Source organism: Sapajus apella, unplaced genomic scaffold (assembly GCF_009761245.1).
Source record: "Sapajus apella isolate SASKATOON/1434 unplaced genomic scaffold, GSC_monkey_1.0 scaffold146, whole genome shotgun sequence".
NCBI classification, from domain to species: Eukaryota; Metazoa; Chordata; class Mammalia; order Primates; family Cebidae; genus Sapajus; species Sapajus apella.
In genome coordinates this window covers 848,842-860,817 of record NW_022437086.1, presented here as the reverse complement: position 1 = coordinate 860,817, position 11,976 = coordinate 848,842, and the positions used below count along the sequence as shown (strand labels likewise).

Genomic DNA, 11,976 nt, shown 5'->3' with positions numbered 1-11,976 from the left:
AAAAAAAAAAAAAAAAAAAAAAAAAAGAATGATTTTCACATTTTATTTCACTTTATTTTTTCTGAGACAGGATCCCCTTCTGGCACCCAGGCTGGAGTGCAGTGGTGCCATCACAGCTCACTGTAGCCTCAAACTCCTGGGCTCAGGTGATCCTTCCATCTTGGCCTCTCGAGTCGCTGAGACTACAGGTGTGAGCCACCACGCATGGCTGATTTTTACATTTTAAACAGTTGAAAAAAAAATCAGTAGAAGAATATTTTTTGACATGTGAAAATTAATAAAATGCAAATTTCAGGCTGGCTGCAGGAACTCACGCCTGTAATCCTAGCACTTTGGGAGGCTGAGGAGGAGGATTACTTGAAGCCAGGAGTTCGACACCAGCCTTGGCAACATACCAAGCCCGCATCTCTAAAAAGTACTTTTAAAATTAGCCAGGTGTGGTGGCACGTGCCTACAGACCTAGCTGCTCAGGAGGCTGAGGCAGGATTGCTCGAGTACAGGCAGCCACGACCATGACACTGCACCCCAGCCTCGGTAACAGTGAGATCCTGTCTCAAAAGTAATAATAATAATAATAAAATGCAATTTTCAGTGTATATATTTTTTTTTTTTTTGGGACAGAGTCTCACTCTGTTGCACAGGTTAGAGTGTAGTGTGCAATCTTTGTTCACTGCAACCTCACCTTCCCTGGTTCAAGCAATTCCCCTGCCTCAGCCTCCCGATTAGCTGGGATTACAAGTACATGCCACCACATCCAGCTAAATTTTTTTGTATGTTTAGTAGAGACAGGGTTTCACCATGTTGGCCAGGCTGGTCTCAAACTCCTGACCTCAAGTGATCTGCTCACCTTGGCCTCCCAAAGTGCTCGCGAGAGCCAATGTGCTCCACCGGAGCCACTGCACCCAGCCAACTAACATAATGTCTTTATTACACAATTTATGCCCTTCATGATTTGGCTCCTATGCCTATGTATTGTACCAACCTCATTCCCCACAAATACACATACACACACATTTTTTTTTTTTTTTTGAGACAGAGTCTCACTCTGTCGCCCAGGCTAGAGTGTAGTGTCAGGATCTCAGCTCAGTGCAACCTCTGCCTCTTGAGGCTGGGCGTGGTGGTGTGCACCTGTAATCCCAGCTCCTTGGGAGGCTGAGGCAGGAGAATCGCTTGAACTTGGGAGGCAGAGATTCAGTGAGCCCAGATCACGCCACTGCACTCCATCCTGGTGACAGAGTGAGACACCGTATCAAAAAAAAAAACAACACAGGCCGGGCATGGTGGCTCACGCCTGTAATCCCAGTACTTTGGTAGGCTGAGGCGGGTGGATCACAAGGTCAAGAGATCGAGACCATCTTGGTCAACGTGGTGAAACCCCGTCTCTACTAAAAATACAAAAAATCAGCTGGGCATGGTGGCGCATGCCTGTAATCCCAGTTACTCAGGAGGCTGAGGCAGGAGAATTGCCTGAACCCAGGACGCGGAGGTTGCGGTGAGCCGAGATCGTGCCATTGCACTCCAGCCTGGGTAACAAGAGTAAAACTCCGTCTCAAAAACAAAACAAAACAAAACAAAACAAAAAACACAAAAAGAGTGAGAACTGATTTACACATTCCAGGCTGAACACCAGGCTTGACGTGACTCAGAATTGTCGACGCCTGCCTCCTGGGTTGTAATCTGGTCCCAAGGAGAAAACAGAATCTATTTTTGGCTTTTTTAGAGACAAAGTCTCACTCTGTCGCTCATACTGGAGTGCCAATGGTGCAATCATAGCTCACTGCAACTTCAGTCTCCAGGGCTCAATCGATCCTCCTGTCTCAGCCTCCTGAGTAGCTGGGACTATAGGCACTCATCACACCCAGCTAAGTTATTCTTACTATTGTAAGATGAGGTCTCACTATGTTACCCAGGCTGGTCTCGAATTCCTGGCCTCAAATGATCCTCCCATCTCGGTCTCCCAAAGTGCTGGGATTATAAGCATGAGCCAAAATAGAATGTTAGAGACATACTTCACACGGACACACCCTCCCTAGGAGAGTGAGCTGGATGTTAGGACCTTAACTCTGCCCATGAAATGGTCAGGCCAGGGGAGATAGCCTTCACCCTTTGGGTTACAAGACTGTCAACTCACTCCCAGCTGACAGAAGAGCCAAAAGGGGTTTGCAGCAGAGCAAACTCCCAGACTGCTCTGCAAAATGCTGTACCTCCTTGTGCACTTCTGATTTCCTCCTTTTTTATTTTTGAGGTGGAGTCTTGCTCTGTTGCCTAGGTTGGAGTGCAGTGACGAGATCTCAGCTCACTGCAGCCTCCTCCTCCCAGGCTCAGGTGATTCTCCTGCCTCAGCCACCCGAGTAGCTGGGAGTACAGGTGCCCGACACCATGCCCAGCTAATTTTTGTATTTTTAGTAGAGACAAGGCTTTGCTATGTTGACCAGGCTGGTCTTGAACTCCTAACCCTGTGATCCGCCCACCTCGGCCTTCCAACTGCTGGAATTATAGACATGAGCCGCTGCACCCAGCCAATTTCCTCCTTTCTTATTTTTATTTTTAGTTTTGAGATGGGGTCTCACTCTGTTGTTGAGGCTACAGTGCAGTGATGTGATCTCAGCTCACTGCAACTTTCTCCTCCCGGGTTCAAGTGATTCTCCTGCCTCCTGAGTAGCTGGGATTACAGGCGCCTGCCACTACGCCTGGCTAATTTTTTTTGTATTTTTAGTAGAGACAGGGTTTCACCATGTTGGCCAGGCTGGTCTCAAACTCCTGGCCTCAAGTGATCCACCTGCCTCGGCTTCCCAAAGTGCTGGGGTTACGGGTGTGAGCTGCTACACCCAGCCAATTTCATCCTCTTTTCATTGTCTCTACCAGGAGTGACTTACAATCCATTCATAATTAAAATTCTCATGGCTACAGAGGAAAAAAATCTGCTGAGTAAGTTCAGTTGCTTCCAAGTAAATTGTGTACATTAGAATTCCACACACAGAAAAATCGTTGCTGGAGTATGGCCTCTGGATTTTTCACATTTGGTTCTAACAGGGAGGGAGAGGGCAGGACCAGGGCTGGAAGACGTCGCAGCAGGAAGGACTGTTCTCAGATTCTGAGACACAGCAGCTCCCCGGCCCCATCCTGAACACAGCTCAGAACAGAACTTCTTTTTTTTTTCTTTGATGGAATCTTGCTCTGTCGCTAAGCTGGAGTGGAGTGGTGTGATCTCGGCTTACTGCAAGCTCCGCCACCCGGATTCAAGCTATTCCTCTGCCTCAGTCTCCTGAGTAGCTGAGACTACAGACCACCACGCACGGCTAATTTTTTTTTGTATTTTAGTAGAGATGGGATTTCACCATGTTGGCCAGGATGGTCTCGATCTCCTGACCTCGTGATCCGCCTGCCTTGGCCTCCCAAAGTGCTGGGATTACAGGTGTGAGCCACCACACCAGGCCTCAGAACTTCCACCTGGCCAGCCCCAGCTAGTTTATCTGGGGGCAAGCAAAGGACCAACTGATTTTTTAAAAAAAGAAAAAAAAAAGCCACTGCTGACAAGGCCTTCTCACCCCTAGTTCCAAAGTACAAAAGCAAGTTTTCCTGCAGGGCCAGCCTTTGGAAGCCTGATTTTGGATAAGAGGAAATAACTTCTTTGCCCAAACAAATGCTTTCCCAACTTCTTAACCTCTGTATCTTTTTTCAAGAGGCTTCTAAGATCACCTTACTTCCTTCATCTTTTATTAGGACTGACCTCTTTTCTTCACCTGTGTGAGAAAAAAATAAAGCCAATACAGAGGTTGTGAAGGTCATGCAGGGTTGTGAGAACCAAGCTTACTTGCTTTGGTAGTAGGGATAAATTTGTTCAGGCCCCCAGACATTGGAATAGTACACAGTAGATTCTGAAAAGGTTCTGAATCAGAAGAGAGTCAAAGAGGCTCTCTGTAACAAGGGCCAGGGTCCCCACCCATCTACTTTCACTATATTTTATTTTATCTATTTTTTGAGATGAAGTCTTGCTCTGTCACCCAGGCTGGAGTACAGTGGTACGATCTTGGCTCACTGCAATCTCTGCCTCCTGGGTTCAAGCGATTCTCATGCCAGAACCTCCCAGGTAGCTAAGATCACAAGCGAGCGTGCACTACCATGCTCAGCTAATTTTTTTTTTTTTTGGAGTTGGAGTCTTGCTGTGTCACCCAGGCTAGAGTGCAGTGGCATGATCTCGGCTCACTGCAACCTCTGCCTCCCCAGTTCAAGCGATTCTCCTGCCTCAGCCTCCCAAGTAGCTGGGATTACAGATGCTCACCACCTTGGCCAGGCTGGTCTCGAACTCCTGACCTCATGATCCACACACCTCAGCCTCCCAAAGTGCTGAGATTACAGGCATAAGCCACTGTGCCCAGCCTAATTTTTGTATTTTTAGTAGAGACAGGGTTTCTCCATGTTGGCCAGGCTGGTCTTGTACTCCTGACCTCAGGTGATCTGCCCATCTTGGCCTCCCAAAATGCTGGGATTACAAGTGTGAGCCACCACACCTGGACTTATGCTATGTGATTGAAAAAAAAAAAGCCAGCACAGCCATAAAAAAAAAATAAAATCACGTCCTTTGCTGCAACATGGATGTAGCTGCGGCTAAGTGAATTAGCGCAGTAACAGAAAACCAAATACCACATGTTCTCACTTATGAGTGGGAGCTAAACACTGGGTACATGTGGATACAAGGACAGGAAAAACACACACTGATGGCCAGGCGCAGTGGCTCACACCTGTAATCCCAGCGCTTAGGAGGCTGAGGCGGATGAATCACCTAAGATCAGGAGTTTGAGACCAGCCTGGCCAACATGGTGAAACCCCGTGTCTACTAAAAATACAAAAATTAGCCAGGTATGGTGACATACCCTGTCGTCCCAACTACTCAGGAGGTTGAGGCAGGAGAATCCCTTGAACCCAGGAGGTGGAGATTGCGGTGAGCTGAGATCACGCCACTACACTCCAGCCTGGGTGACAGAGTGAGACTCTGTCTAAAACACACACATACACACATACATGCGCACGCACACACATACACGCGCGCGCGCACACACACACACACACACACAAACAGATACTGAAGACTATTACAAGAAGGTCGGGGAAGGAGGGCAAGGACTGAGAAACTACCTACTGGGTACTGTGCTCATACCCTGGGTGACGGGATCAATCGTACCCCAGACCTCAGCATCATATGATACAGCCATGTAACAAACCTGGACATGTACTCCTTGAAACTAAAATAACGGTTGAAATGATGTAGACTATAACCAGCTATTCTGGGAAGCTGACATCTTCTGCATGCCACATAGTTGACAACAATTTTTTAAATTCAGGTGAGGATTAAACTGCTGGCCAGGCGCGGTAGCTCACGCCTGTAATCCCAACACTTTGGGAGGCTGAGACGGGTGGATTACCTGAGGTTGGGAGTTCAAGACCAGCCTGGCCAACATGGCGAAACTCTGTCTCTACTAAAAATATAAAAATTGGCCAAGTGTGGTTACAAGCATGAGCCTGTAATCCCAGCTACTCAGCAAGCTGAGAAAGGAGAATTGCTTGAACCCAGGAGGTGGTGGTTGCAGTGAGCCAAGATCTCACCACTGCACCCCAGCCTAGCTGACACAGCAAGACTGTCTCAAAAAAAAAAAAAAAAAGAGTAAACTGCTAGCAGGTAGACAAACATGTAACAGTCCAGTGCATAAAAAACATTATAATGACAGCAACAAACCAAAACTAAACCAAGAAAGGACAAATCAGACTCACATTTCTCCAGCTAGATTTCTAGTAGACAACACTCTTCCTGTTCCTTCCCTAGATAAAAATGCAGCCCAAAGTTCTGACCACAGATTTCTTCAAGAAAGACCTGTGGATTCTGCAAGAGTAAGAGCCTAGAGAGAATGAGGAAATGAACACTGATGTCCAGACAGAAAACAGGAGAGATGGAGACGGTCTGGCTTCACTCTCTCTCCTGCTAGGACTGGCACAAAAGCGGGTCAGAGGCAAAATTTCCTAACAATGCCTCCTCCGGGAAATGTTACTCCTACGCACTTCAAGCACTGCAGAGTCAACATACTCTTTTCTGTGGCTTCAATTCTGCAAGGCTCAAGTCTGACAGAAAATCATGTATACTTAGGCCGGGAGTGGTGGCTCACGCCTGTAATCCCAGCACTCTGGGAGGCCGAGGCGGGTGGATCACCTGAGGTTGGGAGTTCAAGACCAGCCTGACCAACATGGTGAAACCCCGTCTTTTAAAAAGAAAAAAAAGAAAATCATGTATACCTGATTAGCAGGGTACAAAAGCAAGAGAGAGAGAGAGAGGGGGACAGAGAATCTCTTGGGAGAACTAAATGCATAGACAAAGAAGCAGACTTGGGCTGACGTGGTGGCTCACACCTGAAATCCCAGCACTTTGGGAGGCCAAGGTGGGCGGATCACTTGAGGTCAGGAGTTCGAGACCAGCCTGGCCAACATGGTAAAAGCCCATTTCTACTAAAAATACAAAAATTAGCCAGATGGTAGTGGTGCGTGCCTGTAATCTCAGCTATTTGGGAGGATGAGGCAGGAGAATCACTTGAACCCAGGGGGCAGAGGTTGCAGTGAGCCGAGATCATGCCATTGCACTCCAGCCTGGGCAACAGAGGGAGACTCTGACTCAAAAAAAAAAAAAAAAAAAAAAAAAAATTAGCCGGGTGTGGTGGCGCATGCCTGTAGTCCCAGCTACTCCGGAGGCTGGAGCAGGAGAATTGCTTGAACCCCTGAGGTGGCGTTTGCAGTGAACTGGGATCACACCTCTGCACTCCAGCCTCGGTGACAGAGCGAGACTCCATCTCAAAAAAATTTAAAAATAAAAATAAATAAATAAAATGAGGGGACAGAGACAACAGCATTCCAAGATAAATCAGAGAAAGGATCTACTGCCCAATTACAAGGGAGCAAAGACAACAGCTCTGTGTGGTGTGTGGTGTGTGTGTGTGTGTGTGTTTGTGTGTGTGTCTGAGACAGGGTCTGGCTCTGTCGCTCAGGCTAGAGTGCCATCATAGCTCACTGCAGCCTAAAACTCCTTGGCTTAAGCAATCTTTCTGCCTCAGCCACCTGAGTAGTGGGGACTATAGATGCATACCACGATGCCCAGGTAACATTTTATTTTAAGTTTATTTTTTGAGACACAGTCTTGCTCGGTCACCAAGCTGGAGTGCAGTGGTGTGATCTCCACTCACTGCAACCTCCGCCTCCCAGGTTTAAGCGATTCTCCTGCTTCAGTCTCCTGAGTAGCTGAGATTACAGGCGCCCGCCACCATGCCTAGCTAATTTTTGTATTTTTAGTAGAGCCGGTTTCACCATGTTGGTCAGGCTGGTCTTGAACTCCTGACCTCATGATCTGCCCACCTTGGCCTCCCAAAGTGCTGGGATTACAGGCATGAGCCACCGCACCCAGCTAACTTGTTATTTTTTATAGAAATGAGGCCTCACTATGTTGCCCAGGTTGATCTTGAAGTCATTGCCTCAAGGGATCCTCCCACATCGGCCTCCCAAATTGCTGAGATGCACCACACTGGGCCTGCAGTTTCTTATAAAGTTAAATATATACTTACCATAAGATCCAGCAAAGCCAGGTATAGTGGCTCATGCCTATCATCCCAGCACTTTGGGAGGCCAAAGCGGGCAGATCACCTGAGTCAGGAGTTCAAAACCAGCCTGACCAACATGCTGACATCAGGAGCTCGAAATTAGCCTGACCCACCATGGACTATGGTTAGATGGTTCGAAACCAGCCTAACCAAAATTAGCAGGGCATGGTGGTGCATGCCTGTAATGCCAGCTACTAGGGAGGCTAGGGGAAAAGAATCGCTTGAACCTGGGAGGTGGAGGTTGCAGTGAGCTGAGATCACGCCATTGCACTCCAACCTGGGCAACAAGAGTGAAATTCCGTCTTAAAAAAAAAAAGACCCAGCAATCCCAATCTTGAAGTTTTATCCAAGAGAAATGAAAACATATCCATAGGAGCTTTATTTGTGACTGCCCAACACTAGGAAAAACCCAAATGTTCATCAACAGATAAATAGCTAAACAAATTGTGGTATATACCTACAATGGAACACTACTCAGTAATAAAAAGAAATGAATTACTGGCCGGGCGCGGTGGCTCAAGCCTGTAATCCCAGCACTGTGGGAGGCCGAGGCGGGTGGATCACGAGGTCAAGAGATCAAGACCATCCTGGCCAACATGGTGAAACCCCGTCTCTACTAAAAATACAAAAAAATTAGCTGGGCGTGGTGGTGCGTGCCTGTAATCCCAGCTACTCAGGAGGCTGAGGCAGGAGAATTGCCTGAACCCAGGAGGCGGAGGTTGCGGTGAGCCGAGATCGTGCCATTGCACTCCAGCCTGGGTAACATGAGTGAAACTCCGTCTCAAAAAAAAAAAAAAAAAAAAAAGAAATGAATTACTGATACATGCTACAACATGGGTAAAGATTTTAAAAATTATACCAATGGAAGGTCAGCAGTGGTGGCTCACACCTGTAATACCAACACTTTGAGAGGCCAAAGCAGGCAGATCACCTGAGGCCAGGAGTGACCAGCCTGACCAACATGGTGAAACCCTGTGTTGGAAATAGATGCTCGGTGCCACAGAGAAAAATGTGCACTGAGACAAGGACCTTTCAGCAATGCAATTTTTACTTCCTGGACTGCAAGAAGGGTACTCTCCATAGCTATCCTGCCATGAGAGTACAATCAACAAAGGAAAACACACAAATTTATCCCTTACGCATTTGGAGTGGTCCTTACTGCTGTGTCTGATCTCCATTGGCTGGAGCCAGACCTCACAATCTAAACTAAAAGCCAATTGGCTAACAACTTAAAACTTTTCTAAACAGGTAAAAGCAATGGAGAGCTAGGACATGCCTGTGAGCACATCCAGCACAGATATCTTGGTTAAAGTACAAGGCCATAGAATGTACTACGTGCCTGTAAGCATGGCATGTCTCACAGCTGCATAGGATAGGGCTTAACAAAGTTATTAGCACACTTATTCTTTAACAAGAAAGGAAACTTTATAAAAAGGAACTTTTCTACTTCCCGCACCTGGTCTCTACTAAAAATACAAAATTAGCCAGGTGTGGTGGTACATGCCTGTAATCCCAACTACTCAGGAGGCTGAGGCAGGAGAATCTCTTGAATTGGGGAGACAGAGGTCGCGGTGAGCCGCGATTGTGCCCTGCACTCCAGACTGGGCAACAAGAGTGAAACTCCGTCTCAAAAAAAAAAAATTATACGGATGGAAAGGATCCAGACACATGAGCACATACTGTATGATTTCAGTTATATGAAACACTAGAAAATACAAATGCTATAATGACAAAGATTGGATAAGTAGGGCTAGGGGCTGGGACAGGGGACTGACTGGAAACAGGCCCTAGGAAACTTTTATGGGGATTAAAATGTTACTGTGGTGATGATTCCAAGTATGAATAAATTTGTCAAAATTCATCGGAATGTGCACTTAAAGAGTGCATTTTATTTATTTTTTCCTTATATATATATATATATATATTTTTTTTTTTTTTTTTAACAAGACTTTCACCATGTTGGTAAGGCTGGTCTTGAGCTCCCAACCTCAGGTGATCCACCTGCCTTGGCCTCCAAAGTGCTTGGATTACAGGCGTGAGCCGCCATGCCCGGCCCTAATTTTTATTTTTTTTGTTTAGATGGAGTCTCACTCTGTCACCCAGGCTGGAGTGCAGTGGCACGATCTCGGCTCGCTGCAACCTCCATCTCTTGGGTTCAAGCAATTTTCCTGCCTCAGCCTCCTGAGTAGCTGGGATTACAGGTATGCACCACCACGCTTGGCTAATTTTTGTATTTTTAGTAGACACGAGTTTCACCATGTTGGCCAAGTTGGTTAAAGAGTGCATTTTACTGCATTGAATTGTATATCAGTAAAACACTGGCTTAAAAAAAGTCTCTGATGGGAGGCTGGTCTAGACAACCTTGAGAATGTCTTTCACCCTACTTCTAGTCCAAGTATTTTCTAAAATATAAAATAAAAAAAGGCTGGGCATAGGGGCTCACACCTGTAATCACACCTTGGGAGGCCGAGGCGGGAGGATTGCTTGAGCCCAGGAGTTCAAGACCAGCCTGGGCAACCTAGTGAGACACCATCTCTACAAAAAATAAAATAAATGGCATGGCTGTGCATACTTGTAGTCCCAGGCTACAAGGCTGAGGCAGGAGGATCACTTGAACTCAGGAGTTTGGGACTGCAATGAGCTATGATTACACCATTGCACTCCAGCCTGGGTGACCAAGTGGGACCCTGTCTCTTAAAAAACAAAAGAAGAGCTGAGCGAGGTGGCTCAAGCCTGTAATCCCAGCACTTTGGGAGGCTGAGGTGGGCGGATCACCTGAGGTCAGGAGTTTGAGACCAGCCTGACCAAAATGGGGAAAACCCCCCTTCAAAAAAAAAAAAAAAGAAAAGAAGAAAGGTAGGTATCAGGCATATATTAAGTCATTTGAAAAATGTTAAAAGTCCTGACTTCCTTTCACTGACAGGACTACGGCCATGATATTGAAAACCTCCCTGGTACTGTAACACAGCAATCTTGGATTTTATTATTTTCCACCCTGATCCCTATTCCAATATCTGTCATCAAATATTTAAAAAGAGATAATATGCAAATTACACACAAAGAAAATATGGTGGCCAGGCACGGTGGGTAATACCTGTAATCCCAGCACTTTGGGAGGCTGACGCACGGGTGGATTGCTTGAGGCCAGGAGTTTGAGACCAGCCTGGCTAACATGGTGAAACCCTGTCTCTACTAAAAATAAAAAAAATTAGCTTGGCGTAGTGGCGCCAGCTACTTGGAAGGCTGAGGCAGGAGAATCCCTTGGAGCCGGCGCCCAGAGGTTGCAATGAGCCCAGATCGCGCCACTGCACTGCAGCCTGGGCGACAGAGCGAGACACTGTCTCAAAAACAAACATGCAAAGAAAAGAAAATATAGTAAATACATTTAATGAATGAAAGCATGATTTACTTAATTCTCCACTTGAAGCTGTATCGGTATAAGGTACCTGGTAAGTATTATTTTAAAATTCTAATTCTGAATGGGAGAGAAGGACGAAGTCGGAAACCAGCTCCGTCCGAGTTCGGGGACCGGCCCGTCTTGCACCCAGGGTGCTCCTGTGCAGGATTGCATCACTCATTCATGCTGTTTGGCAACGGGCAGCTGCCGTGAGATGAGGCACGTGAAGCTACCCAAAAAACCAGTCAATGAAAGAAAGCTGGAGCTTCTAGGAAGTGATCTGCCCGCGCGGTTAGGAAAAATAAACGTGGGCTCAGAGAGGACGCCTGGAAGAGGAAAAGGGAAGTCCGCGAAACGGGAAAGCCGCGCGCAGGGCGGGCGCCTGCGGGACTCACCCTCGTCCTGGGCCTCGGGCTCCGGCGGCGGCTCCGCGCTCGGCGGGCGGTTCCCGGGGACTGACGGGCAGACCCGCAGGGCCTCCGCCGGCGCGCTCCGGAGATCCGCTGATACGCGCGGCGGCTCCGATCCGTTCTGCAAGCGCTTCTGCAAACTGCAGGCGGCAGGTCTCTGCCCTGCAACGCGCGGCCGGGAGGGCGCCTTGTCCCGCCCCAGGGGAGGGGCTCCCCGAGCCCGCCGCGCCTCCCGCCTCCTCCCACGGGGGCTCCCCGCGCCCGCCCCTCCTCCCCCTCCTGCCCCCTCCTCCCCCTCCTGCCCCCTCCTCCCCCCTCCTCCCCGGGGGCTCCCCGCGCCCACTCCTCCTCCCCTCTCCTCCCACGGGGGCTCCCCGCGCCTGCCCCTCCTCCCCCCTCCTCCTCTCGGGCTCCCCATGCCCGCCCCTCCTCCCCTCTCTTCCCCCCTCCTCCCCGGGGGCTCCCCGCGTCCGCCCCTCCTCCCCCGGGGCTCCCCGCGCCCGTCCCTCCTCCCCCTCCTCCCCCTCCTCCCCCC

The 11,976-nt window shown here is 48.3% G+C and overlaps 1 protein-coding gene across 3 annotated transcripts in view; it reads right to left on the bottom strand.

Annotated features, from left to right (window-relative positions):
• Window positions 1-11,622, bottom strand: part of PSPH (phosphoserine phosphatase) — a 29,613-nt gene extending 17,991 nt beyond the window's left edge. Inside the window, exons 1-2 of one of the 3 annotated variants that reach the window (XM_032264734.1) lie at window positions 11,427-11,455; window positions 5,770-5,894 (exon numbers count right to left, since the gene is read on the bottom strand). In XM_032264734.1, coding sequence (XP_032120625.1) covers window positions 5,770-5,771 — 2 coding nt within the window. In that variant the 5' untranslated portion in view covers window positions 5,772-5,894; window positions 11,427-11,455. Of the gene's footprint in view, window positions 1-5,769; window positions 5,977-11,426 lie in introns of those variants that run through there. The other 2 variants (XM_032264736.1, XM_032264735.1) reach the window with 2 other exon arrangements.
• Window positions 11,623-11,976: the final 354 nt, after the last annotated feature.